This window comes from Coregonus clupeaformis, chromosome 16 (assembly GCF_020615455.1).
Source record: "Coregonus clupeaformis isolate EN_2021a chromosome 16, ASM2061545v1, whole genome shotgun sequence".
NCBI classification, from domain to species: domain Eukaryota; kingdom Metazoa; phylum Chordata; class Actinopteri; order Salmoniformes; family Salmonidae; genus Coregonus; species Coregonus clupeaformis.
The window spans coordinates 10434011-10460546 of record NC_059207.1 but is presented as its reverse complement, the minus strand read 5'-3'; the positions used below and the strand labels follow the sequence as shown (position 1 = coordinate 10460546).

Sequence of the window (26536 nt, the reverse complement as noted above, 5' to 3'; positions counted from 1 at the left end):
TGCCTTTTACTGAGGAGTGGCATCCGTCAAGCCACTCTACCATAAAGGCCTGATTGGTGGAGTGCTGCAGAGACGGTTGTCCTTCTGGAAGATTCTCCCATCTCCACAGAGGAACTCTGGAGCTCTGTCAGAGTGACCATCGGGTTCTTGGCCACCTCCTTGACCAAGGCCCTTCTCGCCCGATTGCTCAGATTGGCCGGGAGGCCAGCTCTAGGAAGAGTCTTGGTGGTTCCAAACTTCTTCCATTTAAGAATGATGGAGGCCATTGTGTTCTTGGGGACCTTCAATGCTGCAGAAATGTTTTGGTACCCTTCCCCAGATCTGTGCCTTGACACAATCCTGTCTCGGAGCTCAACGGACAATTCCTTCGACCTCATGGCTTGGTTTTTGCTCGGACATGTACTGTCAACTGTGGGACCTTACATAGACAGGTGTGTGCCTTTCCAAATAATGTCCAATCAATTGAATGTACCACAGGTAGACTCCAATTAAGTTGTAGAAACATGTCAAGGATAAATCAATGGAAACAGGATGCACCTGAGCTCATTTTCGAGTCTCATAGCAAAGAGTGTTAATACTTATGTAAATAAGGTATTTATTTTAATTTTTAATACATTAGCAAAAATGTCTAAAAACCTGTTTTCACTTTGTCATTATGGAGTATTGTGTGTAGATTGATGAGGATTTTTGTTGTTGTTGAATAAGGGTGTAACGTAACAAAATTTGGAAAAAGGGGTCTTAATACTTTCAGAATGTATGTATGTATGTATGTACACTACCATTCAAAAGTTTGGATACACCTACTCATTCATGGGTTTTTCTTTATTTTTACTATTTTTTACATTGTAGAATAATAGTGAAGACATCAAAACTATGAAATAACACATATGGAATCATGTAGTAACCAAAAAAGGGTTAAACAAATCAAAATATATTTGATATTTTTCAAATAGCCACCCTTTGCCTTGATGACAGCTTTGCACACTCTTGGCATTCTCTCAACCAGCTTCATGAGGTAGTAAACCTGGAATGCATTTCAATTAACAGGTGTGCCTTGTTAAAAGTTAATTTGTGGAATTTCTTTCCTTCTTAATGCGTTTGAACTAATCAGTTGTGTTGTGACAAGGTAGGGGGGGTTATACAGAAGATAGCCCTATTAGGTAAAATACCAAGTCCATATTATGGCAAGAACAGCTCAAATAAGCAAAGAGAAATGACATTCCATCATTACTTTAAGACAATACGGAACATTTCAAGAACTTTGAAAGTTTCTTCAAGTGCAGTTGCAAAAACCATCAAGCGCTATGATGACACTTGCTCTCATGAGGACCGCCACAGGAATGGAAGACCCAGAGTTACCTCTGCTGCAGAGGATAAGTTCATTAGAGTTACCAGCCTCAGAAATTGCAGCCCAAATAAATGCTTCACAGAGTTCATGTCATAGACACATCTCAACATCAACTGTTCATAGGGGACTGTGTGAATCAGGCCTTCATGGTCGAATTGCTGCAAAAAAAACACTACTAAAGGACACCAATAAGAAGAAGAGACCTGCTTGGGCCAAGAAACATGAGCATTAGACCGGTGGAAATTTGTACTTTGGTCTGGAGGCCAAATTTGAGATTTTTGGTTCCAACCGCTGTGTCTTTGTGAGACGCGGTGTGGGTGAACGGATGATCTCTGCATGTGTAGTTCCCACTGTAAGGCAAGGAGGAGGTGGTGTTATGGTGTGGGGGTGCTTTGCTGGTGACACGGTCAGTGATGTATTTAGAATTCAAGGCACACTTAACCAGCATGGCTACCACAGCATTCTGCAGCGATACGCCAACCCATTTGGTTTTCAGCTTAGTGGGACTATCATTTGTTTTCCAACAGGAGAATAATATGTCATTTACACACCTCCAGGCTGTGTAAGGGCTATTTGACCAAGAAGGAGAGTGATGGAGTGCTGCGTCAGATGACCTGGCCTCCACAATCCCCCGACCTCAACCCAATTGAGATGGTTTGGGATGAGTTGGACAGCAGAGTGAAGGAAAAGCAGCCAACAAGTGCTCAGCATATGTGGGAACTCCTTCAAGACTGTTGGAAAAACATTCCAGCTGAAGCTGGTTGAGAGAATGCCAAGCGTGTGCAAAGCTTTCATCAAGGCAAAGGGTGGCTATTTGAAGAAACTCAAATATAAAATATAGTTTGATTTGTTTAACACCTTTTTGGTTACTACATGATTCCATATGTGTTATTTCATAGTTTTGATGTCTTCACTATTATTCTACAATGTAGAAAATAGTAAAAATAAAGAAAAACCCTTGAACCCTTGGTGTGTCCAAACTTTTGACTGGTACTGTATGTATGTATGTACAGTGGGGAGAACAAGTATTTGATACACTGCCGATTTTTCAGGTTTTCCTACTTACAAAGTATGTAGAGGTCTGTAATTTATTTATCATAGGTACGCTTCAACTTTGAGAGACGGAATCTAAAACAAAAATCCAGAAAATCACATTGTATGATTTTTAAGTAATTCATTTGCATTTTATTGCATGACATAAGTATTTGATCAGAAATGCAGAACTTAATATTTGGTACAGAAACTTTTGTTTGCAATTACAGAGATCATACGTTTCCTGTAGGTCTTGACCAGGTTTGCACACACTGCAGCAGGGATTTTGGCCCACTCCTCCATACAGACCTTCTCCAGATCCTTCAGGTTTCGGGGCTGTCGCTGGGCAATACGGACTTTCAGCTCCCTCCAAAGATGTTCTATTGGGTTCAGGTCTGGGGACTGGCTAGGCCACTCCAGGACCTTGAGATGCTTCTTACGGAGCCACTCCTTAGTTGCCCTGGCTGTGTGTTTCGAGGTCGTTGTCATGCTGGAAGACCCAGCCACGACCCATCTTCAATGCTCTTACTGAGGGAAGGAGGTTGTTGGCCAAGATCTCGCGATACATGGCCCCATCCATCCTCCCCTCAATACGGTGCAGTCGTCCTGTCCCCTTTGCAGAAAAGCATCCCCAAAGAATGATGTTTCCACCTCCATGCTTCACGGTTGGGATGGTGTTCTTGGGGTTGTACTCATCCTTCTTCTTCCTCCAAACACGGCGAGTGGAGTTTAGACCAAAAAGCTCTATTTCTGTCTCATCAGACCACATGACCTTCTCCCATTCCTCCTCTGGAACATCCAGATGGTCATTGGCAAACTTCAGACAGGCCTGGACATGCGCTGGCTTGAGCAGGGGGACCTTGCGTGCGCTGCAGGATTTTAATCCATGACGGCGTAGTGTGTTACTAATGGTTTTCTTTGAGACTGTGGTCCCAGCTCTCTTCAGGTCATTGACCAGGTCCTGCCGTGTAGTTCTGGGCTGATCCCTCACCTTCCTCATGATCATTGATGCCCCACGAGGTGAGCTCTTGCATGGAGCCCCAGACCGAGGGTGATTGACCGTCATCTTGAACTTCTTCCATTTTCTAATAATTGCGCCAACAGTTGTTGCCTTCTCACCAAGCTGCTTGCCTATTGTCCTGTAGCCCATCCCAGCCTTGTGCAGGTCTACAATTTTATCCCTGATGTCCTTACACAGCTCTCTGGTCTTGGCCATTGTGGAGAGGTTGGAGTCTGTTTGATTGAGTGTGTGGACAGGTGTCTTTTATACAGGTAACGAGTTCAAACAGGTGCAGTTAATACAGGTAATGAGTGGAGAACAGGAGGGCTTCTTAAAGAAAAACTAACAGGTCTGTGAGAGCCGGAATTCTTACTGGTTGGTAGGTGATCAAATACTTATGTCATGCAATAAAATGCAAATTAATTACTTACAAATCATACAATGTGATTTTCTGGATTTTTGTTTTAGATTCCGTGTCTCACAGTTGAAGTGTACCTATGATAAAAATTACAGACCTCTACATGCTTTGTAAGTAGGAAAACCTGCAAAATCAGCAGTGTATCAAATACTTGTTCTCCCCACTGTATGTACACTACCGTTCAAAAGTTTGGGGTCACTTAGAAATGTCCTTGTTTTCAATAGAAAAGCATTTTTTTTTGTCCATTAAAATAACATCAAATTGATCAGAAATGCAGTGTAGACATTGTTAATGTTGTAAATGGCTATTGTAGCTGGAAACGGCTGATTTTTAATGGAATATCTACATAGGCGTACAGAGGCCCATTATCAGCAACCATCAGTCCTGTGTTCCAATGGCACGTTGTGTTTGCTAATCCAAGTTTATCATTTTAAAAGGCTAATTGATAATTAGAAAACCCTTTTGCAATTATGTTAGCACAGCTGAAAACTGTTGTGCTGATTAAAGAAGCAATGAAACTGGCCTTGTTGAGACTAGTTGAGTATCTGGAGCATCAGCAATTGTGGGTTCGATTACAGGCTCAAAATGGCCAAAAACAAATAACTTTCTTCTGAAACTCGTCAGTCTATTCTTGTTCTGAGAAATGAAGGCTATTCTATGCGAGAAATTGCCAAGAAACTGAAGAAAAATCGTACAACGCTGTGTACTACTCCCTTCACAGAACAGCGCAAACTGGCTCTAACCAGAATAGAAAGAGGAGTGGGAGGCCCCGGTGCACAACTGAGCAAGAGGACAAATACATTAGTGTGTCTAGTTTGAGAAACAGGCGCCTCACAGGTCTTTAACTGGCAGCTTCATTAAATAGTACCCGCAAAACACCAGTCTCAACGTCAACAGTGAAGAGGCGACTCCGGGATGCTGACCCTCTAGGCAGAGTTGCAAATAAAAAGCAATATCTCAGAATGCCCATCTTAATCTTTTCTTTTTATTGGCCAGTCTGAGAGGGGTTTCTAATTATCAATTAGCCTTTTAAAATAATCAACTTGGATTAGCAATCACAACGTGCCATTGGAACACAGGACTGATGGTTGCTGATAATGGGCCTCTGTACGCCTATGTAGATATTCCGTTAAAAATCAGCCGTTTCTAGCTACAATAGCCATTTACAACATTAACAACGTCTACACTGTATTTCCGATCAATTTTATGTTATTTTAATGGACAAAAAAAATTGCTTTCTTTCCAAAACAAGGACATTTCTAAGTGACCCCAAACTTTTGAACGGTAGTGTATGTATGAATTTCATGATATAATCTTGAAGTCCAGTTAAAAACAGAAAACGTGGACATGGTAGTGGAGGGCGGAAATAGATGACACTTTCCCAGCGTAAAACACAGGTGTCAATTAAAAACAGGAAAAAACTGAATGATTTTACTGGTCAATCCAAATTATTATTACAACCCATAAACCCCCACCAACAAAATGATCCAAAGCAGTACCTGGTTACAGCTAGGCTCCTCCATCCCTGAACATTTGTCATTTTCATTGTGGTCCTCAACCGACTTAATTATTTGAGAAGCCCCCAAGACATCAGACAAAACAATGTGATGAATCATGCAGAGTCAACAGGAAACACAATCTAGAATTAGACTGTTAATTATCAGGGTTTAAGAACAATATTATTCACCAAAAATCCATATATTAAAAAGGCAATTAGGATAGAAATACGAGGAACATGCAAAAACAAAAGCAGAAATGCGTCAACGGGGATAGAAAAAGGTATTATTCAATGGGAGATGTTATTCAGTGACAGTATGCAATGTGTCAGTGCTCAGACTGCTCAGCTGTCTGCATGCGGTGGGTGGGCGGAGTTGTAGCTACCTCGCTTTGGTCTCGTTTCTTGGTGAAAATATTGCGGATGAACGTTTCCTGCACCTCCTCCTGTTTGACCAGGTACTGCCACAGCCTCTTCACAGGCAGGGCAGAGTAGTGACTGGACCTGTAGCCACACAACACAACACTCCCCTCGGTTATACAGCTCACACAGGCTCTCTTACAAAAGGCATTTATGACGTTGTGTGGATCATATCAGTGTACCGAAAACCTACATTTACAGCAGTGGTCACCAACCTTTTCGGAGTCAAGATCACGTCAGATTTATTTTAAACATGACTTGTAATGTCTATGCAACATTAACGTAATAAAAACAGTTCTGTAGGAATGAGGTTTGTGCAGTAGGCCTGATACATTAACACAGCATATTGGCTTGCTTGGCCTGCCAATATTGTTCTTCTCAGACCATATTACATTTCATAACTCAATCTTTGATAAGAAATTAGATCAGTTGTTGTATCAGTTGCGAGGCACAGCTGAGCATGAATTGGAATAATTTGCTTTTATATTTTACTGGACTGATGGTACCTGCATCTGATGGTCAGTCTCAGTGGAGGGAGAGAGCAGCAGAGGGTCCGTCTCTCACGGTCCCTGTCCTCTCTTTTTCTCTGGTGAAACTGACCAGAGAGAGGAGACCGTCTTCCATCTGACGGCCCAACTTGAGACGCAACACATTATTTCTGCCTCATGCACAAATTAATGTTATTCCTATGACCAGAGAAAGTGAAATATCCCTTGATATTAAAATATACGACGAGCTGCTAATTATAAAAATTTGATACACTTGGCTACTCGTGTATTGCAGCTGCAGTGCTGGTTGTAGCCTGAGTGGAAGTAGGGAGAAGCACGTTTTATGTTTTGTAAAAGTGCAGAATAAAAACAATGTTGACAGTGTTGAATAAAAACAGTGTTGACAGTGTTGAATAAAAACAGTGTTGAATAAAAACAGTGTTGACAGTGTATAAATAAATAAAAACGTAAACATGAAGTCACTCATAAAAACAGCAGATCTTTGCTGTATTGTTTGACAGTCTCTTTCTGATCATGGTTTTAAAAGTTATGAAATCTCAAGTAGGCTAGTATCAAACTTTACTGTGGGGTCGTGAAAGCTGTGGGCACGGTATTTTGAGCTATCCGATTGGCCAGAGCAGTAGGCGCACTTGAGTTTGTCCCTTCAGACAAATGAAATGGTTAAAAATGTGAACACTTTGCCTACCTGGTGCGGAGGGCTTCTAAATCAAGTGCACCAACATCTCAAGACGAATATAAAAAAATAAATTGGAGCGCAAGGCCTTGGGCGCATTCCTCTGCCCCAGGCGTTGCTGATCCCTGCCAGATCTTACGTCTGGATATGTATTTTACGTATCAGCTAACCACATCATATGTTATAGCAATCTGTCAGTCGATGACAGTCGATGATGTGGCACGCAACCATAGGTTGATGCACGCAACCGCTGATCAGGGGACCAGCATCGTTGGCTTTTCTACAGAAATGTTTGGTGATCGACTAGGAATGCCTTGAAGATCAACCAGTCGATCGCGATTGACCAGTTGGTGACCACTGATTTACAGAATGTTATGGCAAACATATCAATACACAGAATTCCCATTCGTTTCGAGCTCACCTGAAAGGTGTGTTGGATGGCTCAAACAGGGCTTTGTGTCTGAGGATGGCGGGGCCCGAGGCAGCCGTCTCGTCCAGAGGGTGTGTGGAGATGTACTTGGAGGGCGGCCCCCCGAAGATCTCCAGCCTCTTCAGCAACACCTGCTCCCAGCGCTGGAGGGTCTTCAGCACCGCGTGACACAGAGGAGAGCCCACAGGTAGATCTAAGAGATATACAGTGAGGGGAAAAAAGTATTTGATCACCTGCTGATTTTGTACGTTTGCCCGCTGACAAAGACATGATCAGTCTATAATTTTAATGGTAGGTTTATTTGAACAGTGAGAGACAGAATAACAACAACAAAATCCATAAAAGCGCATGTCAAAAATGTTATAAATTGATTTGCATTTTAATGAGGGAAATAAGTATTTGACCCCTCTGCAAAACATGGCTTAGTACTTGGTTGCAAAACACTTGTTTGCAATCACAGAGGTCAGACGTTTCCTTGTAGTTGGCCACCAGGTTTGCACACATCTCAGGAGGGATTTTGTCCCACTCCTCTTTGCAGATCTTCTCCAAGTCATTAAGGTTTCGAGCCTGACGTTTGGCAACTCGAACCTTCAGCTCCCTCCACAGATTTTCTATGGGATTAAGGTCTGGAGACTGGCTAGGCCACTCCAGGACCTTAATGTGCTTCTTCTTGAGCCACTTCCTTTGTTGCCTTGGCCGTGTGTTTTGGGTCATTGTCATGCTGGAATACCCATCCACGACCCATTTTCAATGCCCTGGCTGAGGGAAGGAGGTTCTCACCCAAGATTTGACGGTACATGGCCCCGTCCATCGTCCCTTTGATGCGGTGAAGTTGTCCTGTCCCCTTAGCAGAAAAACACCCCCAAAGCATAATGTTTCCACCTCCATGTTTGACGGTGGGGATGGTGTTCTTGGGGTCATAGACAGCATTCCTCTTCCTCCAAACACGGCGAGTTGAGTTGATGCCAAAGAGCTCCATTTTGGTCTCATCTGACCACAACACTTTCACCCAGTTCTCCTCTGAATCATTCAGATGTTCATTGGCAAACTTCAGACGGGCCTGTATATGTGCTTTCTTGAGCAGGGGGACCTTGCGGGCGCTGCAGGATTTCAGTCCTTCACGGCGTAGTGTGTTACCAATTGTTTTCTTGGTGACTATGGTCCCAGCTGCCTTGAGATCATTGACAAGATCCTCCCGTGTAGTTCTGGGCTGATTCCTCACCGTTCTCATGATCATTGCAACTCCACGAGGTGAGATCTTGCATGGAGCCCCGGGCCGAGGGAGATTGACAGTTATTTTGTGTTTCTTCCATTTGCGAATAATCGCAACAACTGTTGTCACCTTCTCACCAAGCTGCTTGGCGATGGTCTTGTAGCCCATTCCAGCCTTTGTACACCTACACATCTTGTCCCTGACATCCTTGGAGAGCGCTTTGGTCTTGGCCATGGTGGAGAGTTTGGAATCTGATTGATTGATTGCTTCTGTGGACAGGTGTCTTTTATACAGGTAACAAGCTGAGATTAGGAGCACTCCCATTAAGAGTGTGCTCCTAATCTCAGCTCGTTACCTGTATAAAAAGACACCTGGGAGCCAGAAATCTTTCTGATTGAGAGTGGGTCAAATACTTATTTCCCTCATTAAAATGCAAATCAATTTATAACATTTTTGACATGCGTTTTTCTGGATTTTTTTGTTGTTATTCTGTCTCTCACTGTTCAAATCAAACTTACAAAATCAGCAGGGGATCAAATACTTTTTTCCTTCACTGTACACAAACACTAGGTGACATTAACAACAGTACATTCAGAGGAGAGAGACTTCACAAAAAGGGAAGGCAGTTATCTAAAAGGGAGTCTTCATCCATGGTTCATACAAATTCTTCATCCATAGTTTAGGTCCTAAACAGGTTCAATATCACAGATTCCCTCTCTTAGTTTGGACTTCACAATCACTACAAGCTAATGCTTCCAACTAAAATCCTCTCCACAAATAGTCATTAGACCAGTGGTTGTGTAGGCTAGTTATCACTGACCACCTTGCGGAGACACTTGAAACCCTACAAGGAATACCTGGAATAGTATAACAGTAATCCTTCTACCCTCCCCCTCCCCCACAAAATAAAAATAAAGGGTGGTTGTCCCACTGGCTATCCTAAGTTGAATGCACCAATTTCTAAGTGGCTCTGGATAAGAGCGTCTGCTAAATGACTTAAATGTTAAATGTTAGTGTACTGTACCTAGTAGGTCGTGGCCTGCCATGGGGTAGAAGGACTTCAGATTGCCCAGGACCAGCTGGACCATGGCCAGGCGCATCAAACACCAACTGGACACACAGAGAAATCACCATTGTCATGTCCAACCATCACTGACAAGAGTAACGTCCATTTGCTTTGATAGTGTTGCCTTGTGTTCGACAGAGCCACCGACTGTACCTGCAGGAGTTGGGGCCACCGACTGTACCTGCAGGAGTTGGGGCCACCGACTGTACCTGCAGGAGTTGGGGCCACCGACTGTACCTGCAGGAGTTGGGGCCACCGACTGTACCTGCAGGAGTTGGAGCCACCGACTGTACCTGTAGGAGTTGGGGTTGGAATGTTCTCGGCTTGGAGAGTTGGGGTCAAAGTCTCCATACTCGTCTTCTTCATCATCATCATCCTCGTCCTGACTGCCCTGGCTCTCCTCCGAGTCGTACTCCACCCTGCTCTCTGACGGAGGGAGGAAAGGCTGTGGGAGGAAGAGGAGGAGGGGAAAAACACACTATAAACTCATACATGTTAGAATGAGCTGAATGACTGGGTCTTCAGAGGGGCGTGGTTGTAGTTAACTATGAACCTGGAAGTGTACACTACTACGGTACCTTTGCGATGAAGTAGTCCCAGATGCTGAGCTCCGGGGGGACAAAGTGCTCTTTGAAGATGGAGGTCTCTTGCTCCACCACGGGGCTGGTTGGGCCGGGGCTCTCTGGCCCCTCTCTGGAGGCACTGCGTGACGACGACAGCAGCTTGAAGCGCCTGGGCTTCCTGTCTAACTCCTCACTGCCTGCTGAGACAACCACAAACACGCCATATATATTGGATGTACTGGACTTGCCATTTTTCAAGGTAATGATGCTTTATATTAGTGCGTAAAACTGACATAATATTCAAGATATTATTGAGATAAACAAGAGCTGCTGTGTGTGTAGGCTGTTGTTCCAGGCCAGCAGTAATACACCCGATTCAACCAATCACAATCTTCAACAGATCATTATTCTCTGAATCAGGGGAGAAGCCTGCACACACTGGGGCCCACCAGGCTCTGAGTTGCCCACCCTTGCGTTCCAGTTACATCAGCCTCTACATCTGGCTTGCAGAGAGAGAGAGAGAGAGAGAGAGAGAGAGAGAGAGAGAGAGAGAGAGAGAGAGAGAGAGAGAGAGAGAGAGAGAAAGAAGACAGAGAGAAAGAGAGAGAGAGAGAGAGAGACAGAGAGAGAGAGAGAGAGAGAGAGAGAGAGAGAGAGAGAGAGAGAGAGAGAGAGAGAGAGAGAGAGAGAGACAGAGAGAGAGAGAGAGAGAGAGAGAGACAGAGAGAGACAGAGAGAGAGAGAGGAGAGAGAGAGAGAGAGAGAGAGAGAGAGACAGAGAGAGAGACAGAGAGAGACAGAGAGAGACAGAGAGAGACAGAGAGAGACAGACCTGGAGGTGACTTGGCCGGACTGGGCTTCTCTGTGATGGGGGTACGTGTCCCCCCTCCGAACACGGCTACCCACAGCTTGCTGTTGAGCGGGTGGGCCACGATGCGGAACAGCTCGTTGCTGGAGTGGGTGGCCAGGCCGTGCACAAACAGGCTGAGGAAGACGGCCGTCAGGATCTCACACAGTAACACGGCCAGGCCTGGCTGGCTCTCCTCACCAGCAGAGTTCAACAGGCGGATCAGGGCACTGATACCTGACACACAGAGATCGTGAGGGAGAGAGAGTGAATGAATTGACTAGAATTAAAGGATCACTTTACTCAAAAAACATTTCAGTATGTTGTTCATTAACTGTTGATATGGTCCCAAAAAAATGGGATATGTCAGCAGTATATATATTTTTAAGATGGAGCACTTTCAGTAAAAAGCAAAGTGTGATGATGTAAAATGCATCACGATACAAAAGGCATCATCACACTTTTTGCTTTTTATTGAACAAAATACTAATTAACAAAATAATAAACAACATACTAATTAACAAAATATGAATTAACAAAATACTAAAATGTTTTTTTGGTGTAAGGTGATCCTTTAAGGTTGTATGTTTAGGACTGTGGTGTTAAAGGGGCAATCTGCGGTTGCTACATCAATTTTTTTAAAACTTTTAAATTAATACTATGTACTCATTGATTCTTGAAGAATATAACGTATAAATGCCTCATGAGCTTAGTTCAACTGTTGTACCACATTAGAACCCAAAATATATGTTTGTTTTACTCCAATGTTTGTAAACAATGTAATTGTAAACAAACACTGTATAGCCTCAAGCCATGGTTAAAACTGTCATTTTTATATCACGGATGGTCAGTCCTTGCATCCATAGCTCTGTCTATGAATTTGAGAGTGGTTACATTTCTCCAGACCATCCCTCAGCTTTTTACCAAAACAGGGGCGGGATGTTCACTTTATTGTTTGAACTGCAGTTTACCGCTTTAAATGTAGCAAACTAGCGATGGTTCTCCAGACAGGATACATGAGCTCATTTCTGTGAAATGAAGTGAAAACTTGTAGAAGTAAAGTGGGTTTACCTGGCCACTGTGCTGGGTGGGTGTTGGGCAGTACAGTCTCCTCCGTGCTCACGGTGCGTACCGGGTGGTGCTGGAAGGAGAGGATACTCTGGTACACTATCCCAGTGAATTGGTTCACATGGCTGGGAGGAGAGAAAAACAAGGAAGGACACCCCACTCAGTCATTTAGCAAGAAGGAATGGGACGTTCCATTAAACAAGGGATTCTCAACGTGTACATAGGGCTATATGGAGCACACTGTAAATGTTAACTTCTCTGAATCCAGAGAAGTTTTGCACGGCAGATTTAACACATAAAACACTAATACACTGCTGCGGCTCCTCACCCTCTGGTTACCATAAAGAATTCAGGAGATCTATAGATGAAGCGCAGAAGTGTATTCTGACATCAAAGAGCCTTCTCTAGATATTTAATGAGTTGGGGACCAGGAGGGAGGCAGCACGGAGTTCCATCTCTCACAGTGGGGATATATAGCTCTCACAACATGACGGTTGTATTACAGTATACTGACGGGTATATTACAGTATACTGACGGGTATATTACAGTATACTGACGGGTATATTACAGTATACTGACGGGTGTATTACAGTATACTGACGGGTGTATTACAGTATACTGACGGGTATATTACAGTATACTGACGGTTGTATTACAGTATACTGACGGGTATATTACAGTATACTGACGGGTATATTACAGTATACTGACGGGTATATTACAGTATACTGACGGGTATATTACAGTATACTGACGGGTATATTACAGTATACTGACGGGTATATTACAGTATACTGACGGTTGTATTACAGTATACTGACGGGTATATTACAGTATACTGACGGGTATATTACAGTATACTGACGGGTATACGCGGTATATTACAGTATACTGACGGGTATATTACAGTATACTGACGGGTATATTACAGTATACTGACGGGTATATTACAGTATACTGACGGGTATATTACAGTATACTGACGGGTATATTACAGTATACTGACGGGTATATTACAGTATACTGACGGGTATATTACAGTATACTGACGGGTATATTACAGTACATTGTATATCTACTGAATCCTCTAAGCTCGCATGAAAGAGCTGATTGCTGTCACGTAACACAGAATGGAGTTACTGGAAGTGTACAGGCTAAATCTGCAATATTACAACTTAAAGTGCTTCTTTAGCGGACAGAGCAGGTTGAAAAGGACCGTGAGAGTGTCTGCAGCACAACAATATAAAAAGCCAGCGTCCTTCTAACAAAGCCTTTCACAGAATCACCTACCATGAGCTGAATTTAGAACCTCATAGCATGACTGCCGTGTGGGGTTCATTAGCATAACAAAGGGGAGTGTTGAATTAGAAAAAAGCTAATTTAGTCGGACTGCAGCGCTTCATCCTACACACGAGAGGCTGAACTGTTAGTCACGGCACAAAACAAAGTCCTTACTCATTTACAGATCTGGGAGCTTTCAAATGCCAAGGTCAGGCGGAGGGCTGGGCTCAGTCACGTGACTCCTATTTTAAAAAAGGTCATTCAATTGCTAGACAAGTCAAAAAAAAAAAAAAAGAAGCCTTCTCTCTACTTTAACTTTATACACGTTTCACCCTTGTAGTAGTACAGCTGTTAAGAGGATCAGAAAACAGGACTACGTTTGAATGATCATTATAACATACAGTGACAGGCAGATTCTCAAAATCAGATGCACGGTGCAGTTCTGACTTGCCTAGTTAAATAAAAAATAAAATAAAAACAGTTCAAATGTCTGAACTGCTGCCTTACGTGCATTTTCCAGCATGCTCTTGGTTGTGTGGCGTTCCAGTACAGAGATCGAGAGCACAGGTCAAAGTTAGCGGCGTTAGGATTCAGACTAACCTGTGGTTGTGGCCGTCGCAGAGACACTGGTATATGCAGGCGGACAGCGAGGCTGCCAGCGTGTGCATCACATAGATCTGGAAGAGCAGGAGGCATTTATGCATCAGATACACTAGGAGCAGCGGAACACTCCTTCCCACCATCAACTCACCTTATATTACCAGGGATATCCATCTATCACAATATCTGCACATTACCGCCCCTGTCAAATTCACAGCACATTACCGCCCCTGTCAAATTCACAGCACATTACCGCCCCTGTCAAATTCACAGCACATTACCGCCCCTGTCCAATTCACAGCACATTACCGCCCCTGTCAAATTCACAGCACATTACAGCCCCTGTCAAATTCAAATGCACATTACCACCACTGTCAAATTCACAGCACATTACCACCCCTGTCAAATTCACAGCACATTACCGCCACTGTCAAATTCACAGCACATTACCGCCCCTGTCAAATTCACAGCACATTACCGCCTGTCAAATTCACAGCACATTACCACCCCTGTCAAATTCACAGCACATTACCACCCCTGTCAAATTCACAGCACATTACCACCCCTGTCAAATTCACAGCACTACCACACCTCAACCTTGGCCCCCCCAACCAACACGGCCCCAACTCCACCACAAGTACCACTCTGATCTCTCAACATGATCTTTGTTTGGAGCACACAGCATGATGACAGCCTTGGCTGGTGTATGTGTGTCTGACCTCGTTGTTGATGACGTCTGGGTGTGGCGGGGAGTCAAGCGCGTTGATGGTGTGCAGGATGTCGTGGGTGAGGTTGGTCAGATGGACGATGGGGTTGGCCACCACTGTCTTGGCGCTGGCAGTGCAGGCCAGCAGGAGAGGGATGGAGGCGTGATGCAGGTATGGGGTGACAGCCGACTGGACACTGTCATCCTGTGGACAGAGTAGCATGGCGTGAATGCATGAAGACTAACAAAGAAAATACATAAACTACAGCTCTCAAAAACAAAGCATGGAAATACAAATAGTAGGGATGTGAATCTCTCCTTACAAGCACGATTCGATACGCATCTAGATACACGGGCTCTGATACGATACAGGAATGATACTTTTAGTTTGAAACTATTCTTTGCTATTCGATTAGTGGAACGAATCGATGTGGTTCGATTCTAATCGATGCACTAACAATTGTTGCATGACACATTCATTTTCCATTCTAAATGAATATCTGATGGAGATCAGGAGGTGAGTAGGATCTGTCTGAGCTAACTGTGTTTAGGTGTGTGCATGTGTGAGTGAATGATATAGAATGTGAGCTGAGCCATAGGGCAGACTGAGCCTCTACCACTATAACATTGTTTTTGGCCCCCCCACTTTTTATCTGAAATCATCATCACCCACTGATTAACTTGTCATATAGCAGTGTAAAATGTTTTGAGCTAGTAATTTCACCCCTCTCAACAACTGGGATTTCACCCCCTTTGGAACTTTAGAGGAGAGCTGCTCTCTCTTCTCCCGTTCTGACCAGTGCATCTTGCAAAAATGATTGCTGTTCTTGTTATGAAATTACATCTTTACCCTGTTCATGTAAAAATGACCAAATGCACAAAACCACCTAAAATATTTTGTATGGTGAACCTGGCAATTGAAAAGCCCCAATCAGCAGTTAAATGGCAATCAGCAGCAAGATGCGAGTTGTGGCCACTCCGGTAGCCGACACAGCCCCTATGGTAAAACTAGTTTCTACAGCGACACAGCCCCTCTGGTAAAACTAGTTTCTACAGCGACACAGCCCCTCTGGTAAAACTAGTTTCTACAGCGCATTTGGTAACAATGACCTAGAAGATTACATTGGCTGAACCTCAATTTCTAAAGATAAATATTGACATTACTAGCTCAAATCATTTTAAAACTGCTATATGACAATGCTTTATTATTGCGAAAGCCATTTTACAAACATCTGAATGCTGAAGGTGCCGCGCAGATATAGCCTATACATTTAAACAGGGATAGGGTAGGCCTACCTCTCGGTGGCGCGAGCAGCTGCTTCTTCTCCTGCACTGTGCGCACAGTTATCGGAATTGTAGATCAATGTCATACGCAGTTCCATGATTACCAGTTCGATAGGCTTAAGGAGAGGACGCAACAACTCAGTCACAACAGATTATGTATTTTCGTAATAAGGAATGGGGGAAAAGGAGTAAAACACGTTAGTGAACCGGAGATTCGTAACGTTTGAATCGGTTTTCTTACGGATGAAAGCTTCACTTTAAATCAGTTTGGGATTCCGCCGCCCGATTCATTTGCATCTTAAACATTTGAACCGGGGACAGATGCGTATCGTTACATAAAAAAAAATAGATACACAATTGCAGGCTGGCTACCACGCTGCGCTTCACGCATCAGATCAGAGACTTACTGCTTTAATGCCAAACTAAAAGTAAGTCATCTCAGACAGAGGAGTCAGAGGAGTTCCCGTCATGTGGTATGACAGGAGCATGTGATGTTCCAAACGCTCTTGATGAGAGCAGTGCGTGTGTTCCTGGTGTTGGTGACTCGTAGCTTATGTCTCCCTACAAGTAGAACGAGGCCTCAGAAGAGAAGAGAGCTGAGAATCAGTCTTGTCTGTCAGACAGCCAGCCACTCACTGGAGAAGTCACTGATGTCACCCATCAGCTACGTGAAACCCCAGTCGCCCGCTGGAAACCTCGGTTTGCTGCTTTAAGGCAAACGCGAGGCTGAGATAAAATGGCAAGCTCCGTTTTCTTTGCTTCAGTTTTTGTGTTGCCCTTCCTTCGTATCTCTCAGAGAACTTGCTGTCAAGTACTGAGATGCAAGAGCCTTTTTCTTAGTCTTGTTTACAACAAAGATACTTTTTTGTTAGAAGGGTTTTAATAGTACACTGAACAAAAATATATAAACGCAACATGTAAAGTGTTGGTCCCATGTTTCATGAGCTGAAATAAAGATCCCAGAAATGTTCAATATGCACAAAATGCGTATTTCTCTCAAATTGTGCACAAATTTGTTTACATCCATGTTAGTGAACATTTATCATTTGCCAAGATAATCCATCCACCTGACAGGTGTGGCATATCAAGAAGCTGATTAAAACAGCATGATCATTACACAAGTGCACCTTGTGCTGGGGACAATAAAAGGCCACTAAAATGTGCAGTATGATAATCATGTTTCAGTATGATAATGCACGGCCCCATGTCACAAGGATCTGTACACAATTCCTTGAAGCTGAAAATGTCCCAGTTCTTTCATGGCCTGCATACTCACCAGACATGTCACCCATTGAGCATGTTTGGGATGCTCTGGAACGACATGTATGACAGCGTGTTCCAGTTCCCGCCAATATCCAGCAACTTCGCACAGCCATTGAAGAGGAGTGGGACAACATTCCACAGGCCACAATCAACAGCCTGAGCAACTCTATGCGAAGGAGATGTGTCGCCCTGCATGAGGCAAATGGTGGTCACACCAGATACTGACTGGTTTTCTGATCCACGCCCCTATATCTGTATTCCCAGTCATGTGAAATCCATAGATTAATTTAATTCAATTGACTGATTTCCGTACATGAACTGTAACTCAGTAAAATCTTTGAAATTGTTGCATGCTGCGTTTATATTTCTGTTCAGTATAATTATAAACTGGGTGGTTGGAGCTCTGAATGCTGATTGGCTGAAAGCCGTGGTATATCAGACAGTATACCACGGGTATGACAAAAAATCTAATTACATTGGTAACCAGTTTATAATAGCAATAAGTCACCTTGGGGATTTGTGATATATGGCCAATATACCACGGCTAATGGCTGTATCCAGGCACTCAGCATTGTGTCGTGCTTAAGAACAGCCCTTAGCCGTGGTATATTGGCCATATACCAAACCCCCTCATGCTTTATTGCGTAAATATACACAGTGTACAAAACATTAGGAACACCTGCTCTTTCCATGACAGACTGACCAGGTTGAAAGCTATGATCCCTTATTGATGTCACTTGTTAAATCCACTTCAAATCAGTGTAGATGAAGGGGAGGAGACAGGTTAAATAATGATTTTAAAGCCTTGAGACATGGATTGTGTACATGTGCCATTCAGAGTGAATGGGCAAGAAAAAATATTTTAGTTCCTTTCAAGTGTGAAAAACTGCAATGCTGCTGGGTTTTTCACGCTCAACAGTTTCCCGTGTGTATCAAGAATGGTCCACCACCCAAAGGACATCCAGCCAACTTGACACAACTGTGGGAACCATTGGAGTCAACATGGGCCAGCATCCCTGTGGAACGCTTTCAACACCTTGTAGAGTCCATGCCCCGACAAATTGAGGCTGTTCTGAAGGCATAAGGGGGTGCTAATGTTCCTAATGTTTTGTACACAGTATATATTGTGTCCGTTTGTTAGTGTGTGTGCTGTACCTGTTGGGACTCCTGCAGCAGCAGGATGAGTTCCATGCGCACCGAGGCCAGGCCTCCTCCATGGGAGCCGTGCAGGCTGCAGTAGCTGAGGAACATGCGCAGGAGAGGCTGGTTGCTCTGGAGCCAGTGTCTGCGGGTGCGCTGGGCCTCACCAGGCCGGGCCTGGGCCTCCTCCTCTCCCCCCGGCCCTGCCATTCCCAGGGCCAACTCTGGCAGGCAGGGCTTGTAGCTGCAGCACCTCTGCAGGGACACCACCTCCCTCTCCAGCCACTGGCAGAGCTGGTAGCGCAGCTTCCCCCCGTCCAGCTCGTAACCCGTGGACAGGGTCCGCAGCTCCGTGGTCAGGATCTTCAGGCAGGCGCTGAACTTGAGTTGAGCGGCAAGGATGTCCTCAGAGGGCATGAGGACGTCGGCCTCGTCCAGCGGCGTCTCCGTCAACGGAGAGATGTCGCCCTGGAAGACACTACTGGTGTTGTCGGCGCTGATGTTCTTCATGGCCAAGCCCTGTGGTTCGTCCTCCTCATCCTCCTTGTCGCTTTCCCATTTCAACTCCAGGGTTTCATCCTGAACCGACACAGAGGGCTGGCCCCAGTCAAAACTCAGCACAGAGTCCGATTGGCTATTGGACAAGCTGTCTGACACCGACTCGAAGCCATTCAACGTGGGCTGAGACCAGTCCAAATCTGACGCCTGTTCCTTTTTCATCTCGCTCAGGTCGGGGTTGGTGAGTTCGTCCTGGTGGAGCTTGGATCTTTTGAGGACTTTGGGCATTTTGGAGAGGACCTCCAGGGCCAGCATGGGGCAGCCGGCCTGCAGGTGAGCGTAGGCTGCGGTGAAGAACAGCCTCCTCTCCACCAGGCTGATGGAGTGTGCCATGTGGCCCTCCGCCGTCAGACCCACCCTGGTCTTCTCAGACGAGCCGAAGTGGCGGCGCAGCAGTAAGGGATGTGTGCGGAGGTAGGTGTAGAAGTTGAAGACCTCCGGGCTACAGAGGGACATGGACGAGGTACCTGCAAATCACAGCTCTATCATTTCCCCAGGCATTCACATCATCAATTTACCTCAAAATAACCAAACGTCAAATCTAAGAACTGAAAAAGCATCGTTCTCTGACTACTACCTGGTTGAGTTGTGTGGCCAGCCTGAGTGGAGGACGCTAGGTTTGGGGCAGTAGGCTGCTCCAGCAGGGTATCCAGGGCCCGGCTGTAGTCCTCCAGTACCCAGTGGGCTGTGCTGCGCAGGAAGGGGTCCCGGTGGGCAGGGAGCTGGCTGTCTTGGCCCAGCACGTGCCTCTGCAGGATGCGCTTGTAGGTGGAGGAAGTCTCAAACTCGGACTCATAGAGCCGGGAGATCACCAGGGCCAGCTGCAGGTCCTGCATCTTCTCCAGGCAAACCTGTACAAGACAAGCCAAACCTCATCCAACAGTGTTGAAAGCATTTGCAGTAGCAGCTCAGAAAAATACCCCACAGGAATATCAGGTCACCTCTACCCTTTGCCTGGCCAGATGTAATTTGCATAAATGCTCAAAGAAACAGCTTTGTATTTAACTATATATATTTTTAAAGATAACAGAGAGCTACCTCTCTCCTGAAAATCTTTGTATGAAAAATGTGGCACAAGGACATCACATCTACTGTAGCTGCTGACAGTGATATGAGGACATTTTTACCTCCACAGCGTCCTTGAGGGAGCCTGCCAGTAGGAAGAAGGCTGCAGAGTGCTGGAAGCGCTGCTTCCCCAGCAGAGAGAAGGCGTTCTTCAAGGCAGCCCTCCTCCACCTTTCCTCACCGAAGTTGTTGCTGAAGAACGCTGTCATTTTGGCATTCTTCTGAGACCTTGACGGATCAACACAAGTTGTTATTAGACTTTCTGTAATGTGAAATAATTGTTTCAATCTTGTCAGGGGATATGGGAAATGATATTCAATAACTTCTCAAAGACGTTACCTGTACAGTCCCCAGACCACCGCTTTCTTTTTCATAGCGAGATAGAAGATGGCAGCGTCCAGAGGATCGTTCTGCCTTTGAAAAGACGCTTTTGCGACCTGATGAATAACGGAGGTATAAAAACAAATTCGTATACAGGTCATTCCACATTCTCTAATTTGTATTACTGAATTATGTGGTGCAGCAAATCCTGCCTCTGTCCTCCTTTTGTGTCTCAAAGAATAAGGCAATCAATAACTACATATCCAGGTAAAGGGAGGAAAAATGATCTCAATAGGTAAATGAGACACATGGGCTCACTTTTTCAATACACCTCCGGAGTTTATTGGTGCTCCTGAGCCACCAGGCCATGCCCATGGCTCGGAGCTCGGGCCAGGTGGGGTCTTCCTTCTGCAGGGCAGGTAGCATGTTGAGCAGCTCGTCCTCGGCCTCGGAGTGGAAGGCCCAGGCGTAGTGACAGGTGGACAGACCTGGAGGACCAAACACAGGTTGTCAGACAATCAAACTTCACACTAGTCTACACAGCACCAGGCTTGAGGCACTACAGTTGTTTGATAATGTAATAATATATTCATTTAACCAAAGCGATTTCATTTATGTATTTTTTACTAAAATAAATAGGCTAATCAGCATAGATTGGTCATGCAGGAATTAAAGCCACAAGTCTAGTGTTGCAACAAGCACCATGTTCTAACCACCTGAACCTCAGTGGGCTACTGTGTTCAGCTGTGTTGAGTTCAAATCAAATCTTATTGGTCACACACACATATTTTAGCAGATGTTTTTGCGGGTGTAGCGAAATGCTTGTAGTTCAGCCCTGCCTACCTTGGCGAAGCAGCTGGGCGCGATGGGCAGGGGGCAGGGTGGTCAGCAGGAACGTATGGAGCCTCACAGCCAATAGGAACTTCAGACCGCACTCATCCAAAGTCTCTCCACCTAGTCAATGGATAGAACATGACCATCTACAGTACTCCTCCTCACAGGCCTTCTACCAGATTAAAACAAATACACCACCTTTGTTCATATTAGTCCATAAAACAACATTTCTAAGGAGAAGGACTATTAAGGACAGTTTGTGTAGGGTTCAATGAGAAACCGTACCTTTGCTCCTGCTCTGGCTCTCCCGGATGTCAGTGCTGGTGGTGGCGATGGTGTCAGCCAGGGCCATGAGGGACATCTGCTCCATGCGGGTCAGGCCCGGAAGGCTGGAATGCAGCAGGTGGCTGGACAGGACCTGGGCGTGCTCGGGCCCAAAGAAGGTGGGGCTGTATTGAGACAGGTCTATGACCTTAGCACCGCCATCCTCCTGGTCGCTGTCCATGTGCTCCAGGTCGTCCACGCCCACCCCGCTGCTGTGGAAGAGCTCATCGTAGGCGTCCGTCTGACTGGACCCGTGGCCACTGTCTCCACTCAAGCTGGCCACCTTGTCCTTGGGCTTGGGGGAGAAGTCCTCGTCGGCCGCCAGCAGCGCGTACAGTGGCAGGGGAGGGATGGAGTCAATCTCTGTGTAGTCCGAGCTCTCGCCCTTGCTGAAGCGCTTGGGGTCCCTGGAGGTGCTGCCGCCGGCGCTGATGGTGCGCGAGCGGAGACGCTTGTCTTGGTTGGTGGCGTTGTCTTTGAGGGCCACGATCTCCCCGGCGATGCATTTGACGAGGTGGGAGAGGATGGCCTTGGCCCGCCGGACCTTCCCCAGGTCCATGAGCTCCAGCAGCTGTACCGGGTGGTACTGGGGCAGTGTGGGGAACAGGTGGTGTGCCGCCTCAAACAGCCCGCAGTCCTCCATCTCTGCAGGCAGGTCGTACGCTGTTCTCTTCCCACTCAGCTTCTGGGCCAGGCTGGTCATGGACCTGGTCAGGCTCTTCTTGGGAGGAGCAGGGTTCAGGCCATCCTCGTGGTTCTGTTTCATTGCAGCCAGGAGGGACGAAACGCTGCCCATGTCTGTGGTGGTGGTGTTCGAGGCTGTGGACTTGGCCGGGGGCTGCCACTGGGAGTACACGTGCATCTCACAGTCCATGCCCACCACCAGGATGCCATCCCTCACCCAGGACAGGGAGACAGGGATGGGCAGGGAGCCCTCCACGGAGGAGACCAGGTCCACGGAGCGCAGGAGGACCAGGCGGGAAGAGCTCTGCTCCCTGGGGCCATCAGACAGGCCGAGTTCAGGAGGTTTTCCAGAGAGCAGGCCGTACATGTAGAGTTTGGAACCAATCCCCACAGTGAGAATGTGGGAGCCGTCCTCCCTGGAGACCCAGTCCAGGTGGACCAGACTCTTTCCAGAGGTCCCCAGGCAGTGGTCATTGGGCAGATAGATGTCCAGGTTATTATTCTCCACATTCAGGCTCTTGGTGCCACTCTCCATGTTATTGTTGTTGTTACCAGTGGGAGTGGAGGCATCCAAGATGAGGGTCTGCTCTAGCACCCAGTGGGAGCCGCCTGTGGACTCGCACTGGAATACCCCTACGTGGACCAGTGGTTCTCTGACACCCTGCTGAGGGTTAGGCCTCAGGTGGTTAGGGTTAGGGCTCAGGTGAGGGCTAGGGTTGTGTCGGTAGGCCACTGCGATGCGGCTGGTGTGACAACAGCTGACTGTCACTGGTCTGCCCGACACGGTCACGGCACTGCTGTTGCCCAGCCCCTCCTCCACCAATAGAGGCCATTCCTCCCAGGTGTACGTCAGCTCCTGGGCGTCTGGCTCCACTGCAGCCGCCCTGCACCTCCAGAACCTCACCTTTCCGTCTGAACAGGAAGTGGCCAGGAGATAGGGAGCGCCACCCGCCGGCTGCAGGGAGGACGCGCTCAGATGACCTGGAACAAGAACAATCATTGGTTAGTTAGTTTAGCCACACTTTCTGGGTTGGCTTGTACACAAACTCAATACAATTGACTTAAGTTATATCTATACTGAAATGTAACAGTTAAACGCCAGCATAGTAACCAAGACCCCCCCACCCCCCAAAACCTTGCCAAACAAAGGGCTGTTAATGATCTCTTATCCAATTTCAGTTGAACTGGTTCCATTCTATAGAATTATCCAACACTTTGTGAGTTGATTACATTATTGTGGAGAAACAAACAGGACTATCCGATTATATAGGAGAAGAGGGGTGTGTGACTGTGGTTCAGTGCTCTCTTACCTGCTGAGGGCGTGACACTGATCACCTCCACGCCGTCTGGAAGAGCTAGCTCCTGGCTGTACAGCCTTTGAGTGGCCAGGGTGAGGCGACTGGCACTCTGCAGGTTGGACGTGCAAGACTTGTTCTTCTGGGCCGAGGGGGAGCTGAACGTCTCAAAGTTAAAAGAGCTGTTCATTGGCGACGAGGTCACATACTCCTTGTCAGGCGGAGCGTCGGTCTCGTCTGTAAAGACACACAAAAACAAATGAGTCTAGGACTCATTGTTTTTCTAGAGCCAGGTTAAAGCTGGCGGACAATGCCCAACAACACTGTAACATTGAAATGGACCCTTGAGGTCACACACCCATAGTGATTGGGCCAGCTGCCAGTTGCAGGTGCCACATATGCAGGAAAGACCTGCCAGTCTGGGTAAATTCTACCACCACCAGGAAGAAGCGGGCGGAGAAGCTTGGCTGGCTGGAGGCTGCAGGAGGAAAACACACACAGACATGTATAATCACACTGACTTAGATGGACTAGAGAGCAAAGTCAAGGTTGTATTAGTGAGTGTGTCTCCTAATGGAATCCTACCAGTGTCTGTAGCGGGGGCTTCCTGAGTGCTCCGCTCACTGCCAAAAATCAGATCCTCCTCAAACACATGCAGCAGCTGAGTCTCCTTCCCCTGCTGCAGAACGCACATTATTTACATTTAGATTTTTTGTCATTTAGCAGACGCTCTTATCCAGAGCGACTTACAGTAGTGAGTGAATACATTTTAATACTTTTTTTGTACTGGTCCCCCGTGGGAATCGAACCCACAACCCTGGCGCTGCAAGCGCCATACTCTACCAACTACACAGGACACACAATAGGACAGGATATACTTTATTGTCCGAGGGGAAATGTGTCTTGAACAATTAAAGAGTGTGCTGATGCTTCCACATAGGATACATAAATACATCGAATCTAACCATGCATCATCATCAACATCATCATCTACACCCCCCCTCCCCCAACACACACAAAAGTTAATTATTTAATGCCAAGGCCAGGCTGCGACTTGGTGGCAGCTCCACATAATTTAAGGCCTACTGGCTAGGCTACAGTGTAAAACATCTATGGCATGGCTGACCTTTTTGTTAAGATGGAGAGAAGCCATTAAACAATGTGTTACATAGAATTCAGTCATCTATTGAATATCGGAGTGCGCTTGCTATGCCCAGCAAACCCCAATCACGGTGCTGAAAAAGGTCAGTGACAATCTGTGTGCAATCATAAGAACTTATTTCCTTCTTCCATAAATGTATACTTACAAAGTCAGTAATGGCATCTAGCTCGATGATACAACCTGGTTTAGCAGTTGATTGCTGGCTGATGATGTTAAAAACTTTGCCGACATATTTCTGTAAGAAATACAAATATTTTAAAATGTTTAGATATCGAGAATAGTGCGGATAAAAAAAGAATAATGTTAATCTGAGATATCAAAAAGCCATTGTGCTGGTTGTCGACTTACTGAAATATCTGGGTTGGAGAGCTCACTGAGTAGTTTCTTGGCTTCAATAACAGCCTGGTAGAGCCTCAGCGAGTGACCGTCACTGGCCACGAAGCAGGCACTGGGAGAGTTGCAGTAGACACCTGCAGTAGAGAAGAAAACTATTGCAAGCCATCTGCTGACAGAGTTTTCAAAGGTAAATTCACTGTCTCCTTCCTTACCAAGGCAGTTGCTGGGGATGAGTGTGGGCAGCCAGGCTACGTTGGAGAAGGCAGAGGAGTGGAGAGAGTTGATCCTGGCCAGCTCAGACACCCCTCCAGAGAAGGACAGCGGCCCCACTGGATCCACCCTCCACAGGATGAGCTCGCTGTAGATGGCGTTGGGGTCCTGCGACACCGCGCCCAGGGACACCCGGCTGGGCCCGCCCCCAAGGGGTTGAGAAAGGGTGGCCAAGGGGGCCAGGACACTGTCCACGTCGGGGGTCCGCAGGGCGTTGTGGTGTGAGGTGGTGAGCAACAGGGGCAGCAGGGAGTGGCAGGCCAGGTCGTTGAGGTGGAAGCGGTGGCCGCAGTAGCGTGACTTGTGGGACACGCTGAGCACGGTGGAGAAAGCCGACTCCTCAGCGAAGCTGACCGCCCACTGGTTGAGGGAGCCGTCGGAGTGCGTGGAGATCATAAGCACGTTGGGGGTGAAGATGCTGAGGCGCAGGCTGCTGGAGGTGGTCGCCTTGCTCTGGCCGTAGGGGATCAGCACCGACGAGGAATGTGGCAGGCCGGCAGGCCGCTGGCGGCCATGTTGGATGGCCAGGTCCACGTTCTTGTTGCAGGCGTACATGACCACGCTGCGGCTCAGGGAGTTGGCATCGCCCGTGGGGAAGGCCACAGGGATCCGGGACACAAAGGACACCTGTCACGGGACAACGGAGACATGATTGGTCAGTCGGTGCTGCTTCACTTCCTCACCAAAGTTAATTAGCATATCATTATGCATTACACTTTCCGCCGTTTTTATCAAATGAAGGCAGCCAGCCCTAATAAACCTGGATGTCATTGAGATTCCATCAGCAGCGTTGACTGCCGGATCAAAAGAGGCCCAATCATTATACTGCAGATAAACGCATTTCCAATTTCAAATAATGTCAGACTTAATTAGAATATAATTAACCCAGCGTCAGTGAGAATACATTAAAATGTAAGCTGTACAATGCAACTGTCAAAATGATTAGTTTCACGGAGACAGCTAATGTTGTTTTCAACAAGTAGCACTTTGTTTTATGTTAATTTTGCACGTCTCAAAACACACAACAAAGAAGCAAAGATGAGATCAGTCAGAGCACCATCAGTCAGACCACATATTACAGTGCCTTCAGAAAGTATTCATACCCATTGACTTATTCCACATGTTGTTGCGTTATAGCCTGAATTCAAAACGGATTAAATCGATTTTTGTTCTCACCCATCTACACACAATACCCCATAATGACAAAGTGAAAACATGTTTTTTAGAAATGTTTGCACATTTGTTGAAAATGAAAATGAATATCTAATTTACATACAGTACCAGTCAAAAGTTTGGATACACCTACTCATTCCAGGGTTTTTCTTTATTT

The 26536-nt window shown here is 46.1% G+C and overlaps 1 protein-coding gene across 4 annotated transcripts in view; it reads right to left on the bottom strand.

Moving 5' to 3' along the window:
- The window catches only part of LOC121584410 (dmX-like protein 1), a 61227-nt gene that overhangs the window by 11624 nt on the left and 23067 nt on the right, over positions 1-26536 (bottom strand). For 2 of the 4 annotated variants that reach the window (XM_041900259.2, XM_041900260.2), the window contains exons 13-35: positions 25149-25833; positions 24949-25070; positions 24746-24835; positions 24024-24117; positions 23797-23916; positions 23454-23675; positions 21421-23124; positions 21145-21255; positions 20620-20789; positions 20320-20417; positions 20043-20208; positions 19493-19766; positions 18373-19382; positions 14684-14875; positions 13965-14041; positions 12086-12207; positions 11000-11251; positions 10183-10367; positions 9898-10049; positions 9563-9648; positions 7317-7518; positions 5680-5797; positions 5298-5360 (exon numbers count right to left, since the gene is read on the bottom strand). In XM_041900259.2, coding sequence (XP_041756193.2) covers positions 5298-5360; positions 5680-5797; positions 7317-7518; positions 9563-9648; positions 9898-10049; positions 10183-10367; positions 11000-11251; positions 12086-12207; positions 13965-14041; positions 14684-14875; positions 18373-19382; positions 19493-19766; positions 20043-20208; positions 20320-20417; positions 20620-20789; positions 21145-21255; positions 21421-23124; positions 23454-23675; positions 23797-23916; positions 24024-24117; positions 24746-24835; positions 24949-25070; positions 25149-25833 — 6315 coding nt within the window. The remainder of the gene's footprint in view (positions 1-5297; positions 5361-5679; positions 5798-7316; positions 7519-9562; positions 9649-9897; positions 10050-10182; positions 10368-10999; positions 11252-12085; positions 12208-13964; positions 14042-14683; positions 14876-18372; positions 19383-19492; positions 19767-20042; positions 20209-20319; positions 20418-20619; positions 20790-21144; positions 21256-21420; positions 23125-23453; positions 23676-23796; positions 23917-24023; positions 24118-24745; positions 24836-24948; positions 25071-25148; positions 25834-26536) is intronic. The other 2 variants (XM_041900262.2, XM_041900263.2) reach the window with 2 other exon arrangements.